Source organism: Ranitomeya imitator, chromosome 1, assembly GCF_032444005.1.
Source record: "Ranitomeya imitator isolate aRanImi1 chromosome 1, aRanImi1.pri, whole genome shotgun sequence".
Classification (NCBI taxonomy): Eukaryota; Metazoa; Chordata; class Amphibia; order Anura; family Dendrobatidae; genus Ranitomeya; species Ranitomeya imitator.
The window spans coordinates 637919948-637940488 of NC_091282.1; the positions used below are offsets into that span (position 1 = coordinate 637919948).

Here is a 20541-nt window from a genome sequence, read left to right on the forward strand (position 1 = left end):
TGTTCCCAATTTTTCGGACTGACTGACCTTCATTTCTTAAAGTAATGATGGCCACTCATTTTTCTTTACTTAGCTGCTTTTTTCTTGCCATAATACAAATTCTAACAGTCTATACAGTAGGACTATCAGCTGTGTATCCACCAGACTTCTGCTCAACACAACTGATGGTCCCAACCCTATTTATAAGGCAAGAAATCCCACTTATTAAACCTGACAGGGCACAACTGTGAAGTGAAAATCATTCCCGGTGACTACCTCTTGAAGCTCATCAAGAGAATGCCAAGAGTGTTCAAAGCAGTTATCAAAGCAAAAGGTGGCTACTTTGAAGAACCTAGAATATAAGACATAATTTCAGTTGTTTCACACTTTTTTGTTAAGTATATAATTCTACATGTGGTAATTCATAGTTTTGATGCCTTCAGTGTGAATGTACAATTTTCATAGTCATGAAAATACAGAACAATCTTTAAATGAGGTGTGTCCAAACTTTCAAACTTTTGGTCTGTACTGTGTATATGTGTGTGTATGTGTGTATATGTGTATATATACTCGAGTATAAGCTGACCCCCCTAATTTTGCCACAAAAAACTGGGAAAACGTATTGACTCGAGTATAAGCCTTGGGTAGGAAATGCAGCAGCTACCGGTGAATTTAAAAAATAAAAATAGATGCTCCACACCGTTCATTATGGCCCCATAGATGCTCCACATAAAACTGCCATATATAATGCTCTGCACCGTTCATTATGGCCCCATAGATGCTCCATATGAAGCCATGCCACATATATAATGCTCTGCACCGTTCATTATGGCCCCATAGATGCTCCATATAAAGCTGTGCCATATATAATGCTCTGCACCGTTCATTATGGCCCCATAGATGCTTCATATAAAGCTGTACCCCATTTAATGCTCTGCACCGTTCATTATTGCCCCATAGATGCTCCCTAGAAAGCTGTGCCCCATATATAATGCTCTGCACCGTTCATTATTACTCTATGGATGCTCCATAGAAAGCTGTGCCATATATAATGCTGCTGCTGCAATAAAAAAAAAAAAATCCTACCTCTCTTTGCTCAGGACGCCGACGCTTTCAATATTTACCTGCTCCTCGTGCGGCTCCGTCTCCAGCACTGACGCTCAGCAGAGGGCGCGCTCTGACTACGTCATCGCGCCCTCAGAACTGAGTGTCACAGCCAGAGGACGCTGCAGACGGAGCCGCACCACAGCGAGGAGCAGGTAAATATCGCACAGCGCTGCGCTCCCCGTATATTTACCTGCTCCTGATGCGGTCCCTGCAGTCCCTGGCTTCCCCAGCGCTGCATCTTCTTCCTGTATTTATGTATATATATATATATATATATATATATATATATATATATATATATATATATATATATTATTTATACGTACCATATATACTCGAGTATAAGCCGACCCCCCTAATTTTGCCGCAAAAAGCTGGGAAAACTTAATGACTCGAGTATAAGCCTAGGGTGGAAAATGCAGCAGCTACCGGTAAATGTCAAAAATAAAAATAGATACCAATAAAAGTAAAATTAATTGAGACATCAGTAGGTTGTTTTTGAATATCCATATTGAATCAGGAGCCCCATATAATGCTCCATACAGTTCATGATGGGCTCCATAAGATGCTGCACAAGATATGATATGATGGGCTCCATAATGCTGCACATGGCCGGATAAGATGCCGCATACAGACATTTGCCCCCATATAATGCTGCACATGGCCGGATAAGATGCCCCATACAGACATTTGCCCCCATATAATGCTGCACATGGCCGGATAAGATGTCCCATACAGACATTTGCCCCCATATAATGCTGCACATGGCCACATAACATGCTTCATACAGATATTTGGCCCAAAAGCTGTTGCTGCGATTAAAAAAAAAAAAAAAATTACATACTCACCTTTCCCGTTCCACCGCTGACCGCCGCTGTGTCTTCCCATCCTCTGCACCGACATTCAGGAAGAGGGCGGCGCGCACTAATCGCGTCACCACGCCCTCTGACCTGAGCGTCACTGTATAGGACGCGGAAGACACAGCGGCGCCGCCGGTGGCAAGAGGAGCAGGTGAGTATCATGCACTGCCCCCCATCATACTTACCTGCTCCTGGTGCCATCGCTGCAGGTCTGTTCCCCGGCGCCGCATTTTCTTCCTGTTGTGAACTGTCACCGTTACCGCTCATTACAGTAATGTATATGCAGCTCCACCTCTATGGGAGGTGGAGCCGCATATTCATTACTGTAATGAGCGGTACCATGTGACCGCTCAGTACAAGAAGAAGCTGCAGCGCTGGAAGAAGCAGGGACGTGCAGGGGCCGCGCCGGGAGTAGGTAAGTATAATTACACAGCTCCCGCTCCCCCTCACCTGCCGACCCCTGGATATGACTCGAGTATAAGCCGAGAGGGGGATTTTCAGCCCAAAAAAGTGGGCTGAAAATCTCGGCTTATACTCGAGTATATACGGTATGTATCTCTCTCTCTATATCTAGCTATCTCTCTCTATATCTAGCTATCTCTCTCTATATCTAGCTATCTCTCTCTATATCTAGCTATCTCTATATCTATCTCTATATCAATTCAATTCAAATGAGCTTTATTGGCAGGACTAAGTACATGTTAGCATTGCCAAAGCATATGGTAAAAATACAGGGGAGGGGGGCATATAGAGGTCCAGGGAATATCAAATTCCTTTTAGAGGATAGGGGATGTTTCCAGGGTGGGGTATAGGAGTCCATGACATATCGGGCTCTTTAGTCGGGGGATAGGGATTTGTCCAGTGTTGGGATACAGGAGTCCATGACATATCAGGCTCCTCTTAGTCTGTGGCAGGCACTGACATATTCCGCTGCTACGGCCACTGCACTTTCCTCTTCCCCCAGTATTATCGGTAGTTTCTCTTCCTCCTCCTTGGAGGTGAAGCCTGGGAGGAGATCAGACAGTCTCGTGAAGGGAGTGTCCCTCACTGTGGAGTATTTGGGGCACCTCAGCAGGAAGTGGGCCTCCTCCTCCCCGGCCTCCTGGGGGCACTGCTGGCAGAGTCTGCTCTCTCGGGGCTTGTAGTTCTGTCGGTGCCACCCGGATTCGATGAGTAGGCTGTGGGTGCTCAGTCTGTACCGGCTCAGGATCTGTCGATCTTTGGGGTTTTCTAGTTTCTCTCTCTCTATCTATCTTTCTCTCTCTCTATCTCTCTCTCTATCTCTCTAATCTATTCTAATATCTATATCAAATAAAGTACATAGATTAAAACATTTTTTTATACACATTCAGTGGAATGTAAAAGTTTTGGCACCTCTGCTCAAAATTACTGTTATTGTGAATAGTCGGGCAAGTTGAAGATTGAATGAAGGCCTAAAGGTGCAGATGACTCATTTCCTTTGTATTTTAGGCAAAAAAAATTCTATATACTCATTTTTAACTTTCTAAAAATTCCAAAAAGAAAAATGGACTGATGCAAAAGTTTGGGCACGCTTGGAGATTTGTGTGCTCAGATAACTTTGGCCAAGATTTCAGACCTTAATTAGCCTGTTAGGGTTATGGCTATCAACGTTAGGAAATGCCAGGTGATGCAAATTTCCCAGCTTTATAAAAACCCAGCCTCCTCTAACCTTGTGCCAAAAAGCAGCAGCCATGGATTCTTCTAAGCCGCTGCCTAGCACTAAGAAAATGGTGGAGGCCCACAAAGCAGGAGAAGGTTTTAAGGGTATGTGTCCACGTTCAGGATTGCATCAGGATTTGGTCAGGATTTTACGTCAGTATCTGTAAGCCAAAACCAGGAGTGGGTGATAAATACAGAAGTGGTGCATATGTTTCTATTATACTTTTCCTCTATTTGTTCCACGCCTGGTTTTGGCTACAAATACTGATGAAAAATCCTGACCAAATCCTGATGCAATCCTGAACGTGGACACATACCCTAAGAAGATAGCAAAGCGTTTTCAAGTTGCCCTTTTCTCGGTTCTAAATTTCGGTGAGAGCTGCTCTAAGATTGCTAGAGCGGCAAATCAAAACCACCAGTTGACTGCAAAAGACCTTAACCCCTTAGTAACGGAGCCAAATTTTTGAAATCTGACCAGTGTCACTTTATGTGGTAATAACTCTGCAACGCTTCAACAAATCCCAGTGATTTTATGATAATGGTAAATTTAGGTCAATATGTTTTGTGTTTATTTATAAAAAATATCAAACATTTGAGAAAAATGTTAAAAAATTAGCAATTTTCAAAGTTTGAATGATTATCCCTTTAATCCAGATGGTCATACCACAGCAAACCATTAATAAATAACATTTCCCACATGTCTGCTTTACATCAGGACCATTTGTAAAATGTTATTTTATTTTGTTAGCATTTTAGGAGGTTTAAAAATGTAGCAGCAATTTTTCATTTTTTCAAGGAAATTTACAACATTTATTTTTTTAGGGTACTATCCATGTTTGAATTGACTTTAGGGGTCTCATTTATTGGGAAACCCCCAAACGTGATACCATTTTAAAAACAGCACCCCCTGACATATTGAAAACTGCTGTCAGGTAGTTTATTAACCCTTCAGGTGCTTTACAGGAATTAATGCAAAGTGGTATGACAGAAATTAAAATGTGTATTTTTACCACCTAAATGTCGGTAACTTCTGAACAGGTTACAATAGCCGACAGACTCTAAAGGTACCGTCACATTAAGCGACGCTGCAGCGATATAGACAACGATGCCGATCGCTGCAGCGTCGCTGTTTAGTCGTTGTGTGGTCGCTGGAGAGCTGTCACACAGACAGCTCTCCAGCGACCAACGATGCCGAAGTCCCCGGGTAACCAGGGTAAACATCGGGTTACTAAGCGCAGGGCCACGCTTAGTAACCCGATGTTTACCCTGGTTACCATTGTAAATGTAAAAAAAAAACACTACATACTTACATTCCGGTGTCTGTTGCGTCCCCCGGCATCAGCTTCCCTGCACTGTGTAAGCGCCGGCCGGAAAGCAGAGCGGTGACGTCACCGCTGTGCTCTGCTTTACGGCCGGCCGGCACTGACACAGTGCAGGGAAGCTGACGCCGGGGGACGCGACAGACACCGGAATGTAAGTATGTAGTGGTTTTTTTTTTTTTGTTTTTTTTTAACATTTACAATGGTAACCAGGGTAAATATCGGATTACTAAGTTCGGCCCTGCGCTTAGTAACCCGATGTTTACCCTGGTTACAAGTGAACACATCGCTGGATCGGCGTCACACACGCCGATTCAGCGATGTCAGCGGGTGATCCAGCGACTAAATAAAGTTCCAGACTTTCAGCTCCGACCAGCGATGTCATAGCAGGATCCTGATCGCTGCTGCGTGTCAAACACAACGATAACGCTATCAAGGACGCTGCAACGTCACGGATCGCTATCGTTATCGTTCTAAAGTTGCTCAGTGTGAAGGTACCTTTAGGCCACTATTTGGTCGTGAATTGCCATCGCAAACATCAGGACCACACAATCATTATCTGAGGGCAGCAATTGGGATAAAGAGGAAGCCCCCACACTCTGTTAACCATTTATAATAATGTAGTCACTATTGACAGCAGCATCTAAGGGGTTAAACAGATATGTACGGTGCCAACACTGATCATGCCTGATACAGCAAGTTGTCAGCTATAGTGTACAGTTCACAGCTACTGTATTGTCACCTGTTGGGGATACTATTCTCTTATATCTCAGGTCAGTTAAAAGATGTATTGGCTGTCATTAAGGGGTTAAGAAAGATTTAGCAGACTCTGGGGTTTTGGTACATTGTTCTACTGTTTAGGACATATGCACAAATATGGCCTTCATGGAAGTAATCAGAAGAAAACCTCTCCTGCGTCCCATTATAAAATTCAGTGTCATCTAAACTAGCCTGATGCATTTTAGAAACAAGTCCTGTTATGGAAATTTGGTTTGGATAAATCTATCCCTGTGTGTGCTGCGGCCGTTCCCAATTAGACTGAGTATTTTGAGCGCTCAAGAATGAGACTGCACATCATTGTGACAATAACATTCCACCAATACTGATGATTTATTGTACATACATGGTTTTATAATTGCATATAGAAAGGGGGTGGTTAGTTAATTTCCATATTGTCAAGCTCCTCTGTTATTGGTTATCGAAATATATATGGAATATTGTGATTAATGCACATATGAATGCTGATTAAGCAACTAAAATGTAGCTGTCTGCATCCATGGCAAAGTTGAGACATCTGAACACTATTTAGTACATCTGGTGCTGTTCCGCTTTATGGCTGGAAATCCCCAAACAGTCTGTCTAGCTTATATCAGTTTGTCAGCCATATTAACCCCTTAATCCCATTTGACGTACTATCCCGTCAAGGTGACCTGGGACTTAATTCCCAGGAACGGGATAGTACGTCATAGCGATTGGCCGCACTCACTGGGGGAGCGCAGCCGAGTGTCAGCTATATGCCAGGAGTGGTCACGGACCACCCCGGCACATTAACCCCCGGCACGCTGCGATCAAACATGATCGCAGCGTTCCGGGGGCATAGGGAAGCATCGCGCAGGGAGGGGGCCCCCTGCGGGCTTCCCTGAAACCCTCGGTACAAGGCGATGTGCTCACCTTGTACCGAGCGTCTCCTCCCTGCAGCCCCCGGATCCAAAATGGCCGTGAGGCTGCATCCGGGTCCTGTAGGGAGGTGGATTACAAAGCGCCTGCTCAGAGCAGGCGCTGGTAATCCTGCAGCCCTGCATGTAAGATCGCTAATCTGACACAGTGCTCTGCAAAGTGTCAGATCAGCGATCTGACCTTATAAAATGATGCCCCCCCCAGGGCCATGTTCTAAAGTAAAAAAAATATATATATATTTAGTTGTGTAAAAAAAATAAATAAATAAAAAATATATATATTGTTTCCATAAATACATTTCTTTATCTAAATAAAAAAACAAACAATAAAAGTACACATATTTAGTATCACCTTGTCTGTAACGACCCAACCTATAAAACTGTCCCACTAGTTAATCCCTTCAGTGAACACCGTAAAAAAGAAGAGGCAAAAAACAACGCTTTTTTAACATACCGCCGAACAAAAAGTGGAACAACACGCGATCAAAAAGACGAATATAAATAACAATGGTACCGCTGAAAACATCATCTTGTCCCGCAAATAAAGAGCTGCCATACAGCATCATCAGCAAAAAAATAAAAGAAATTATAGTCCTCAGAATAAAGCGATGCAAAAATAATTATTTTTTCTATAAAAGTTTTTTTTGTATAAAAGGACCAAAACATAAAAAAATGATATAAATGAGGTATCGCTGTAATCGTACTGACCCGAAGAATAAAACTGCTTTATCAATTTTACCAAACGTGGAACGGTATAAACGCCTCCCCCAAAAGAAATTCATGAATAGCTGATTTTTGGTCATACTGCCTCACAAAAATCGGAATAAAAAGCGATAAAAAAAAAGTCACGTGCCCGAAAATGTTACCAACAAAAACATCAATTCGTCCCGCAAAACAAAAGATGATTCTGTTGACCAAAATATGGAAAAATTATAGCTCTCGAAATGTGGTAACGCAAAAAAAATTTTTTTGCAATTAAAAGCGTCTTTGTGTGTGACGGCTGCCAATCATAAAAATCCGCTAAAAAACCCGCTATAAAAGTAAATCAAACCCCCCTTCATCACCCCCTTAGGGAAAAATAAAAAAAATTAAAAAAATGTATTTATTTCCATTTTCCCGTTAGGGCTAGGGTTGGGGCTAAAGTTAGGGTTATGGTTGGGATTAAGGGTTAGGGGTGTGTTTGGGTTAGGGTTTCAGTTATAATTGGGGGGTTTCCACTGTTTAGGTACATCAGGGGCTCTGCAAACGCAACGTGACGCCTGCAGACCAATCCATCTAAGGCTGCATTCCAAATGGCGCTCCTTCCCTTCCAAGCTCTCCCATGCGCCCAAACAGTGGTTCCCCCCCACAAATGGGGTATCAGCGTACTCAGGACAAATTGGACAACAACTTTTGGGGTCCAATTTCTCCGGTTACCCTTTGGAAAATACAAAACTGAGGGCTAAAAACTAATTTTTGTGGGGGAAAAAAAAATTAAAATTTCACAGCTCTGCGTTATAAACTGTAGTGAAACACTTGGGGGTTCAAAGCTCTCACAACACATCTAGATAAGTTCCTTAGGGGGTCTACTTTCCAAAATGGTGTCACTTGTGTGGGGTTTCCACTGTTTAGGCACATCAGGGGCTCTCCAAACGCAACATGGCGTCCCATCTCAATTCCAGTCAATTTTGCATTGAAAAGCCAAACGGCGCTCCTTCTCTTCCAAGCTCTGCCATGCGCCCAAACAGTGGTTCCCCCCACATATGGGGAATCAGCGTACTCAGGACAAATTGAACAACAAGTTTTGGGGTCCATTTTCTCCTGTTACCCTTGGTAAAATAAAACAAATTGGAGCTGAAGTAATTTTTTGTGAAAAAAGTTAAATGTTCGGTTTTTTTTTTTTTAAACATTCCAAAAATTCCTGTGAAGCACTAGTAGGGTTAATAAACTTCTTGAATGTGGTTTTGAGCACCTTGGGGGGTGCAGTTTTTAGAATGGTGTCACACTTGGGTATTTTCTGTCATATAGACCCCTCAAACTGACTTCAAATGTGATGTGGTCCCTAAAAAAAAATGGTGTTGTAAAAATGAGAAATTGCTGGTCAACTTTTAACCCTTATAACTCCCTAACTAAAAAAAAATGTTGTTTCCAAAATTGTGCTGATGTAAAGTAGACATGTGGGAAATGTTACTTATTAAGTATTTTGTGTGACATATCTCTGTGATTTAAGGGCATAAAAATTCAAAGTTGGAAAATTGCGAATTTTTCAAAGTTTTCGCCAAATTTCCGTTTTTTTCACAAACGCAGGTAATATCAAAGAAATTTTACCACTATCATGAAGTACAATATGTCTCGAGAAAACAATGTCCGAATCACTGGGATCTGTTGAAGCGTTCCAGAGTTATAACCTCATAAAGGGACAGTGGTCAGAATTGTAAAAATTGGCTCGGTCATTAACGTGCAAACCACCCTCGGGGCTTAGGGGGTTAGGCAATTGTTCATAGTGTATAAATTAGCTGTGGATATATGAGTATACATGAGTATATATAATTATATAGGAGTATATACGCAAGTGAGATCTATGATATATATTTCCATAACACTGTTAACCAATGAGGGTAAAATGGAACTGTTTGGCCACATTGATCACAGGTATGTGTGGAGAAAAAGGGCACATAATTTTAGGGCAAGAACATCTCACCAACCATTAAGCCTGAGGGTGGACTAATAATGCTTTGGGGCTGTGTTGCAGCCAATGACAAGAACATTTCATTGGTAGAGGGAAGAATGGATTCAAATGAAATCATAACAAATTCTTGATGCAAACATAACTCCATCTGTAAAAAAGCTGAAGTTGAAAAGAGGAAGAGGATGGCTTCTACAAATGGAAAATGATCCTAAACACATATCACAATCCACAATAGACGACCTCAAATGGCGCAAACTGAAGGATTTACAATGGCCCTCACAGTCCCCTGATCTGAACATCGATGCAAATTTGTGGCTAGGCATCAAAATAGCAGAGGATGCAAGACGACCCAGGAATCTCACAGAACTGGAAGAATTTTTCAAGGAAGAATGATTGAAAATCCCTCAAATGAGAATTGAAAGACTCTAGCCTGGCTGCGTTTACAAGCTGTGATACTCTCAAAAGGGGGTGCTACTAGGGACTAACTATGCAGGGTGCACAAACTTATGCATTGGCCCATTTTCCTTTTTGTAATTTTTAAAATGTAAAAGATGAACAAATTTTTACGCCTTTAACTGTTCACAATAATAGTAATTTTGCCAGGGGTGCCTAAACTTTTACATGCCACTATATATGTGTATTAATAATAATCTTTATTTTTATATAGTGCTAACATAAGGCCATGTTCACACGTTCCTGATTTCCCTGCTGTTTTTTCTGCACTAAAAACCGCAGCTCTTGGCAGAAAACACAGGTGCGTTTTTTGGTGCTTTTTGGTGCGTTTTTTTTAGTGCAGTTTTTTATGCAGTTTTCTCTGCAGAGTCTGTGTGTTTTCTAGGAAGTTTTTTTAGGGTTAAAATGGCTGAAAATACCCTAACCCTACCCCTAACCCTACCCCTAACCCTACCCCTAACCCTAGTTCTAACTGTAGTTGGGGGAAAAAAAAATAAAAAATTCTTTATTTTATTATTGTTACTACCTATGGGGGTGATAAAGGGGGGGGGGGGCGCATTTTACCTTTTTTTTTATTTTGATCACTGTGAGGTTATCACAGTGATCAAAATGTGCCTGGAACGAATCTGCCGGCCGGCAGATTCGGCGGGCGCACTGCGCATGCGCCCGCCATTTTGGAAGATGGCGGCGCCCAGGGAGAAGACGGCCGGCCGGACACCGGGAGGCTCGGTAAGTATAAGGGGGGGAGATTAGGGCACGGGGGGGCGTCGGAGCACGGGGGGGTGGCATCGGAGCATGGGGGGGTGGGATTGGGGCACGGGGGGACAGCCACACTCCGCCCACGCACTTCCTGCTGCAGCGGTTCTGCACCACAAACCGCAGAAAACCCGCAGATATTTTTTTCGTCTGCGGGTTTTACTGTGGGTTTGACCTCACAATGGAGGTCAATGGGTGCAGAACCGCTGCAGTTCCGCAAAAAGAAGTGACATGGTACTTCTTTTTTACCGCAGCTATTCAGCGCGGCTTTTTTCGGGATTTTCCGCAATGTGGGTACAGCAGTTCCTGTTTTCCATAGGGTACATTGTAATGTACCCTGCATGGAAAACAGCTGCGGACCCGCAGCGGCAAAATATCGCGGCGGTTCCGCATTAAAAAAAGGATTGTGTGAACATGGCCTCATCCGCAGTGCTTTACAGACATTATCATCGCTGTCCTTAGAATTTATTTTTAAAATATATACCGTATTATAATTTTTTGATTATTTCATTTTTAATTGTGTATGTAAAATATCAAAACCATTAAATACATTTATGCATTTGTTTGTATAAAAGAACAAAACTCCCGATTTGACAACTTTATTTTTTATTTTATTTGGTCTCATTACTCTCCTGAAAGGAAAAACCCCATTCACTAAAATGTGATTAAAATGTAATTTGGACTAAAAAACCTACAACTCGCCACGCAAAAAAAAAAGCATAAGTAAAAAATCCTCGCAAGGCTCCATCTATAAAACCATAAAAACAATTCCAGGACTCAGAAACTCTTAGCACAAAGCTTTTTTTCTCTAACGCTCAGAATTTCATTAGCCCCTGAAACATTAAATCTCCGTAAGTGTTGTGACTTCTTCACCAGCTGGACGGACGGTCGTTCTTCTGGAACCTGGCACCCTCGGCGGAGAGCACGGTGTCCGCCCTGGTGACCCAGCTGGCAGCCGCAGAGGCAATCCACAAAGTGGCCGACTCCCAGTCATTGCCCAGGAACATCATGTTTGCCTTCTTCCAGGGGGTAAGATGGTTTCTATGTCATTCTTCACCGAAATTCTCGAATTCTATTCACCAGTTGGAACACTGTCGTTTGGGCACTGTGTACAGGCGGTTGCTATTCCATGGCATGCTGGAATATTTAGTTCTACCCTGTCGGAGAGACGTTCATATAATCTCAGGTTATGTTTTAATGTTTTCAGGAAGTGTTTGATTACATTGGCAGTTCCCGGATGGTGTACGATATGGAGAAAGGAAAATTTCCCATCCGGCTGAACAACATTCACTCCTTTGTGGAGCTCAGTCAGGTAATATACAGAACCGTACATTGCTGTATGTCCTTCATGCTTTACACTGCAGCACTGCTTCTTTAGATTGGTCGGTGTGCTCAGTATGACAGGAGCGCTGCAGGCTTTTTGGGTTACATTTTGATCTGCATTTCTGCCTTTGTCTACCAGGTGGCGCTGAGGAACGATTCTATTCTGTGGATCCACACTGACCCCATTTCTCGGAGTAATAAGTCTGTGAACACTGAGGTGGGCGCCCGGATGATGCCTGCTGGCTTCTGCCCTGCTGCTGCCATTTGGCTCAACTACATGTGGGGTAATGGAATAGCATTCATTGTAAAATATATCCCTCATCCAGGTGGAACAGCTGATCCAATTCCTGAAAAATTCCAGCATTAACACCAATGTTACCCTGCAAGAAACCGACCAGTCCCAGCCCCTTCCGCCAGCGTCCTTCCAGCGGTTCCTGAGAGTCCGAGATATCCCAGGAGTGGTGCTGACCGACCACAGAAGCGCATACCGCAACAAGTAAGACCAGCGCTGCCCCCATATGTAGGTTTCTTGGATGAAGCTTTGCAGAAATGGCCACTGACCTTCACACGTCCACCATAGATGACTCCAGGCTGTTACCTATTTTTGTCTAGCAGGGGGCAACATGGAGCTGTACGAGACGTCACAGCTGACAATGGCTCCTCTCCGTCCTCTCTCCCCATAGGTACTATAACAGTATGTACGACACAGCCGCCAGCATCAACATGAACTATCCCAGCGGACTCTCCAAGGAGGAAGCTCTGAACTACATCACGGAAGCTGCACAGGTACCTCACTACAGCAGGAGGAGGCTCCACGTGTGTCCTCGTACACACCGCAGGCCAGACCCTCTTAATATGTTCCTACCCCAGAATAAATTATGGTGTCCTCCAAGGTCCTCCCCCTCCCCTGATCCTCTACAAGACTAGATCTGGGTGCCTCCTTCCGGGAGGAGGGGGGGGCACATTCACTCAAGCCCCACACTTAGGACTTGGTACACCCTTAATGCAGCTGGTTTCATTCCCACCCCACCCTCTCCTCATTCTTGAGGTCAGTCGTCTCATCCCCGAGTAGCTCTCACTTCTCAGAAATTAACTCCCCACCTTCCTCGACTATGACTAGGCGGCCCCAATCCTACCACCTTGCACTCCCCAACTAGGTGTTAGCAACGGTCCTTCCCAGGAACACAAAATCCCTGCCTTCCCGCTACTAGGCCTCTTCAACGCTCTCCCCTCCCAACGTCAGTCTGCCTCCCCCTAACTAGGTCTCTACGGCGTGCTGCCCTCCCAGGGTCAGAGTCCTCCTCTTCCCTGGCTAGGTCTCTACGTCACTCACTCCTCCCAGGGTCAGAGTCCTCCTACCCACTGGCTAGGTCTCTATGGCCCTCTCTCCTCCCAGGGTCAGTCCTCCTCCCCCCTGGCTAGGCCTCTATGGCCCTCTCCCCTCCTAGGGTCAGAGTCCTCCCCCCTGACTAGGTCTCCACAGTGCGCTGCCTTCCCAGGGTCAGAGTCCTCTTCCCTGGCTAGGTCTCTACATCACTCTCTCCTCCCAGGGTCAGAGTCCTCTTCCCCACTGACTAGGTCTCTATGGCGCTCTCCCCTCCTAGGATCAGAGTTGTCCTCCTCCCTGACTAGGTCTCTACGGCGCTCTCACCTCCCAGGGTCGGAGTCCTCCTCCCTGTCTAGGTCTCTACAGCACTGTCCCTTCCTAGCATCAGTCTGCCTCCCCCTGACTAGGTCTCTACATCGAGCTGCCCTACCAGGGTCAGAGTCCTCCTCTTCCCTGGCTAGGTTTACGTCACTGTGTCCTTTCAGGGTCAGAGTCCTTCTCCCCCCTGGCTAGGCCTCTACGGCACTCTCCCCTCGTAGGGTCAAAGTCCTCCTCCCCATTGGCTTGGTCTCGGCGGTGCCCTTTTCCTGGAGTCATCTGTCCCCATTCCCCCTATTTCCCTGACTGTCTTATCTGCACCTTGTCCCAGAGTCACAGTTGCTCCTCCACCTATCCTATCTCCCTGATTAGTTCTCAGTGGTGCCCCTTTATATCCATTTACCTCTGCTCCGGATAGATCTTGGTGGTACCCCTACGTGGGGTCACAGTTATTCCTCCCACTCCTGGCTAAGTCTCAGCGGCTCCCACTCTTTTTTGGGTCACAGTTATTCCCCCCACTTATGGCTAGATCTCAGTGGCACCCCTCCTTGGGGTCACAGTTATCACCCCCCACTCCTGGCTAGCTCTCAGTGGCGCCCCCTTTCCTGGGGTCACAGTTATTCCTCCCACTCCCGGCTAGGTCTCAGTGGGGCCGCCCTTCCTGGGATCATAGTTATTCCTCCCACTCAAAGGTATGTCTCAGTGGCTCCCCCTTTCCTGGGGTCACAGTTATTCCCCCGACTCCCGGCTAGGACTCAGTGATGCCCCCCACCCACCCTCTAAGTGTTGGTGGTGCCTTCATATATGCTCTGACTATAAATGTTTTCCGTTTTGCAGTCCCTCTCGGAGGTGGCCACGTTGCTGGCCAGGACCCTGTACCAGCAGGCAGGAGGTCATAACACCACTGACATCCAGGCAGACGTGACTTCGGTAAGAAGCTCCAGTCTGACATCCATCTACTCTAATTCTTCGTTCACTTCCAAAGCTGCCTTCAGATTTCTGCTGGTGTCCTGCGGTAAGAGATGACATGAGTGCTATAGAGTCCACGATGAGCTTCCTGGTCATATCTTTGCCAACATGGAGGAACTAAATCTCTGTTTTATGGGGACAATCAACAGAATTTTTCAGGCAGCTTTGGTTGTGACTGGAGAAGGTGACAATAAACAGCGGGGCTTATATTTTTCTGTTTTGTTTCAGGTGACTCGGATGTTGTACGGCTTCCTGGTGATGTCTAACAATAGTTGGTTTCAGTCCATCATTAAGTCTGACTGGAAAGGAAACCTGGGTAAGGCTGGTCCACTTCTCCAAGTGATATCCTCTCACTGACGAAGCTTGTGAAATGTGCAGGATACTAGTCATAATGGTTAATCATCTTGTCCATACACATGTCCCTGCTGCAGCATTTTTTTAAGTGTTGACTTGACCTCAGAGCTGGATGCACAGCTACACTACTCAGTGCTGCTATGTAATATCCTCCATGCAGATAGGAGACATCATGGCATCTAGCCTTCATCCACTAAGTCATGGACAACTGAAAATGTCGTCCAATCATTTAAAAAAAAAATGTGGTGTAACACCGATGCTGATTGTATTTCTAGGAGAAAAACCTCTTCAGTATTATGTGACGGCTTCTCCGATCGGGAGGACCCAGTCCCCAAACCCACCAACCAGCTTCCTCATCTCTGTTCTCGCCAATCTCACGGGGCAAGTGGTGAATAAAACCGAGGAGGAATGTCAGAGCCCGGACAAGGCTGCAGATCCTAAGGCAAGTCTGTAACACTGCAGAGCTGCAATCACAACTCGGCAAGAGTCAGAGCTGAAATTGCCCAGCATGCTTTGTATTTATGATGTATGTTACAATATCTCATCAGCTAATGTATGAAAAACTAAAGGCCCTCTATCTTGTGGTTCCTGATGACCTGCCTACTGACTGTTTCCATCACCAACTTAAAATATAGGATTTTATCAATTTAATTTATTTATTATTTCCTCTTTAGCTTTATGAATATTTATGGGTCCAGGGTCCATTGAATGATAACTCGACAACCCGGGCACCGTACTGTGTGCGGACAACTCTTCATAGCTATCTGGCCGAGTCTCCCGCCTTTGAGCTGAATGAGTGGGACTCCACAAATTACTCCACCTGGACGGAAAGCCGCTGGAAGGAGATCCGGGCCCGCATATTCCTTGTGCCCAGTCACGAGCTGGAGGTGGGTGCCACCAAGCAAGAGCCTCAGTCTACTACACCTTGGGGGACTGTATTTTTCCTCTGTCTGCATGCATGGAGCCATAACCTTTATGTTTACCCGTCCACATTGCTGTGCGAGGGCTCATTTTTTGCAGGACGAGTTTTAGTTTTGATTGATGCCATTCACTTTATCATATAATGTACTAAAAAACAGGAAAAAAATAATTCTGGGTGGTGATGAAATGGTGGAAAAACAAATTTATTCCGTGTTTTTTTTTTTTTCCCCTCCTTCTTCTATGGAGCCTAGTGTGCAGTAAACATGACACTTGTATAGTTTTGCTATTACATTTTTTGGGGGAGTGGGGGGCATTTTATAAAACGTTGATGTTTCCATGTTCTCAGACCCCCTCCTTCTGTTATTCTGTTGATTAACCCGTGTTAGGGCTTTTTTTTTTCATGGTGACCTGTAGTTTTTATTCCGTTTTTGGGGTATATCCAAACTTATATTTTTTTTATTATTATTTTTCTCAATTTTTTTTTTTTTTTGTAGCTCCTCATACCGTATATACTCGAGTATAAGCCGACCCCCCCCTAATTTTGCCACAAAAAACTGGGAAAACTTAATGACTCGAGTATAAGCCTAGGGTGGGAAATGCAGCAGCTACCGGTAAATGTCAAAAGTAAAAATGGATACCAATAAAAGTAAAATTAATTGAGACATCAGTAGGTTGTTTTTGAATATTCATATTGAATCAGGAGCCCCATATAATGCTCCATACAGTTCATGATGGGCCCCATAAGATGCTCCATATTAAAATATGCCCCATATAATCCTGCATAAAGGTTAATAATGGCCCCATAAGATGCTCCATAGACACATATGCCCAATATAATGCTGCACAAAAGTTATTATGGCCCCATAAGATGCTCCATACAGACACTTGCCCCATATACCGTAATGCTCCACAAACGTTAATTATGGCCCCATACAGACACTTGCCCCATATAGTGCTGCACAAACGTTATGGCCCCATACAGTGCTGCACAAATGTTATGGCCCCATATAGTGCTGCACAAACGTTATGGCCCCTTATATTGCTGCACAAACGTTATGGCCCCATATAGTGCTGCAAAAATGTTATGGCCCCATATAGTGCTGCACAAATGTTATGGCCCCATATAGTGCTGCACAAATGTTATGGCCCCATATAGTGCTGCACAAATGTTATGGCCCCATATAGTGCTGCACAAATGTTATGGCCCCATATAGTGCTGCACAAATGTTATGGCCCCATATAGTGCTGCACAAATGTTATGGCCCCATATAGTGCTGCACAAATGTTATGGCCCCATATAGTGCTGCACAAATGTTATGGCCCCATATAGTGCTGCACAAACGTTATGGCTCCATATAGTGCTGCACAAACGTTATGGCCCCTTATATTGCTGCACAAATGTTATGGCCCCATATAGTGCTGCACAAACGTTATGGCTCCATATAGTGCTGCAAAAACGTTATGGCACCATATAGTGCTGCACAAATGTTATGGCCCCATATAGTGCTGCACAAATGTTATGGCCCCATATAGTGCTGCACAAATGTTATGGCCCCATATATTGCTGCACAAATGTTATGGCCCCATATAGTGCTGCATAAACGTTATGGCCCCATACAGTGCTGCACAAATGTTATGGCCCCATACAGTGCTGCACAAACGTTATGGCCCCATATATTGCTGCACAAACGTTATGGCCCCATATAGTGCTGCACAAACGTTATGGCCCCATATATTGCTGCACAAATGTTATGGCCCCATATAGTGCTGCACAAACGTTATGGCCCCATACAGTGCTGCACAAATGTTATGGCCCCATACAGTGCTGCACAAACGTTATGGCCCCATATAGTGCTGCACAAACGTTATGGCTCCATATAGTGCTGCACAAACGTTATGGCCCCTTATATTGCTGCACAAACGTTATGGCCCCTTATATTGCTGCACAAATGTTATGGCCCCATATAGTGCTGAAAAAACGTTATGGCCCTAAATAGTGCTGCACAAATGTTATGGCCCCATATAGTGCTGCACAAATGTTATGGCCCCATATAGTGCTGCACAAATGTTATGGCCCCATATAGTGCTGTACAAACGTTATGGCCCCATATAGTGCTGCACAAATGTTATGGCCCCATATAGTGCTGCACAAATGTTATGGCCCCATATAGTGCTGCACAAATGTTATGGCCCCATATAGTGCTGCACAAATGTTATGGCCCCATATAGTGCTGCACAAATGTTATGGCCCCATATAGTGCTGCACAAATGTTATGGCCCCATATAGTGCTGCACAAATGTTATGGCCCCATATAGTGTTGCACAAACGTTATGGCTCCATATAGTGCTGCAAAAACGTTATGGCCCCATATAGTGCTGCACAAACGTTATGGCCCCATATAGTGCTGCACAAACGTTATGGCCCCATATAGTGCTGCACAAACGTTATGGCCCCATAGATGCTCCATACAGACACTTGCCCCATTTGCTGCGATAAAAAAAAAAAATCCCATACTCACCTCTCCGTCGCTCAGGCCCCCCGGCACTTTCAATAGTTACCTGCTCCTTCTTCCTTTGCGGCTGTCTTCTGCACTGACGTTCAGCCGAGGGTGCGCACTAACCAAGTCACCGCGCCCTCTGACCTGAGTGTCACAGCTGAAGACCAGAGCGACGCCCGGAATGAGGAGCAGGTGACTATCGCGCAGCGCAGTGCAGCGCTCCTCTCCCCGTTATACTCACCTGGTCCTGGCGCGGTCCCTGCTTCCCCGACGCCACAGCTTCATCCTGTACTGAGCGGTCACTGTTACCGCTCATTACAGTAATGAATATGTGGCTCCACCCCTATGGGAGGTAGAGCCGCATATTCATTACTGTAATGAGCGGTACCATGTCACCGCTCCGTACAGGAAGAATCTGCTGCTGCCGGGGATGCCAGGGACCTGCAGGGACCGCGCCAGGAGCAGGTAAGTATAATTTCACAGCCCCCGCTCCCCCTCCCCTGCCGACCCCCGGGTATGACTCGAGTATAAGCCGAGAGGGGGACTTTCAGCCCAAAAAAGTGGGCTGAAAATCTCAGCTTATACTCGAGTATATACGGTACTTATATTTGGAGGACACAGTGACCTAAAAAAGTCAAATTTTCTTTTTATTATTTTAAATGATCAGACTTTCCCGGACGTCACTATAACAAATATTCTTGCCAATTTTTATTTTCCGGCATGGGAAAAAAAATGATTTTAAACATTCCAATTTTTTTTTTTTTTTGTCTTTTAACTATTTTATTGATTTATTGTTTTACACACCCCATTCTCCCACCAGAAGGTTTTAGTTTGTGATTGCACTACACATCAACATTGCATTACACTGTCACCATAGCTGTGACTTCTGCCATGACGGCACAGTCGGCGCCTGCGTAGTCACATTGAGGGGAAATTAACCGCTTAGGTTCTGCTGACAGAGATGGACTGTGGCACCTAGGGGGGTGAACCACTGGTTCCGGAGTCTATACACTTGCACCCATATGGGCTTAAGTGCTGAGAATGGTTGGTGTCCAGTGAAACTATTGGGGTCCACGGACCCCCACCCCTTCATTACATGCACGTGATGTAATACTGACCGCTCTCGCCTCTTTGCTCACTCACTTTTCTCTTTGCTCACAGGTGATAACTCTGATCGTGGGCATCGCCGTCCTCCTTTTGTCTTTCGGCGCTACCTACTTCATAAACTCCAAGGCAGACATACTGTTCACAAGTGCACAAGACAGCAGCGGGTCAGTGACCTACTAGAGACTTACCGCCTCCTGCTGGATGGAGGACTGTGATTGCTACTGTTTGTACTGGTTAGGTGGGAACACCCTTGCTGCTTTAACAATGGATCCACACTGGAAAGGACTTTGATTTTTTTTTTCTTTAATTCAAGCAGCGACCATGACAAAAATGAAAACTCCTGTTCCCACCTACAGGAAAAAGTGCAACATGATGGCAAAAAGTTTCCAAGATGGAGACTCTGGATCCAGGACCAAATGCGTCCTCTGTCTTTACCTGCTTTACTGGGTGGCCTACAAACGGTTAATCCACTTCTCTCTCCCAAAATAGACGCCAGACTATAACATATGAGGAGGGCCCAATGCTGATCCTGACTGTCGCCCAATTCAGACCCCAAACCAGACTGCTTGGCAGTGAATGTGCTGCCTACTGACCATTTCAATGACTACCTAATAGAGGTGTGCTGCCAACAAATGAATGGAAAGACTGCGGGGGTGTGGTGGATGTCAACCCAAGGAGAAAGGCTGGTTGGTAGTTAGTCAGTGTTCCCTGACAACTGTAGCAATACAGACACGCGCTGGCGATATAGACGGCATCAATCGCACGCCCTATATCTGTCCTCATCTCAAATGCTGTGGTTAAAGCTTATGTTTTCAGATTTTTCCCTTGGAATTTTCATGAAATTCAAAGCAATATTCCACCAACCGTAGATTACTTGTTGCCATGGCGATAGAATGAACAACATCTGCCATCTTTTATTGTTGTTTTTTTTGGGTTTTTTTTTTCTTATGTCGTTCACCTTTCCTAGTATGTAATAATAAAATGACTAAAAATGATTCTATGTTAAATCTTTAAACTATCTAACGGGACAAGTCAAAAGAACTACAGTACTACACTTTGACCTGTAGGTGTCACTGTTTTCAGCAACCTATTGAAAGTGCTGAACTATAAACACTAGGTGTCACTTTTTTGATGCAAAGTACTGTAGTACTGAACTATAACCACTAGGTGTTGCCATTTCTATGAAAAGCACTGTAGTACAGTGCAGTACTGAAGTAAACCAGTAG

The 20541-nt window shown here is 44.7% G+C and overlaps 1 protein-coding gene across 2 annotated transcripts in view; it reads left to right on the forward strand.

Moving 5' to 3' along the window:
• The window catches only part of NCSTN (nicastrin), a 42364-nt gene extending 22054 nt beyond the window's left edge, over nt 1-20310 (forward strand). For both annotated transcript variants that reach the window (XM_069727389.1, XM_069727397.1), the window contains exons 8-17: nt 11375-11527; nt 11706-11810; nt 11961-12038; nt 12148-12317; nt 12505-12607; nt 14304-14396; nt 14664-14751; nt 15065-15231; nt 15464-15676; nt 19370-20310. In XM_069727389.1, the coding sequence (XP_069583490.1) occupies nt 11375-11527; nt 11706-11810; nt 11961-12038; nt 12148-12317; nt 12505-12607; nt 14304-14396; nt 14664-14751; nt 15065-15231; nt 15464-15676; nt 19370-19495 (1296 nt within the window). In that variant the 3' untranslated portion in view covers nt 19496-20310. The remainder of the gene's footprint in view (nt 1-11374; nt 11528-11705; nt 11811-11960; nt 12039-12147; nt 12318-12504; nt 12608-14303; nt 14397-14663; nt 14752-15064; nt 15232-15463; nt 15677-19369) is intronic.
• The last annotated feature ends 231 nt before the right edge of the window (nt 20311-20541 follow it).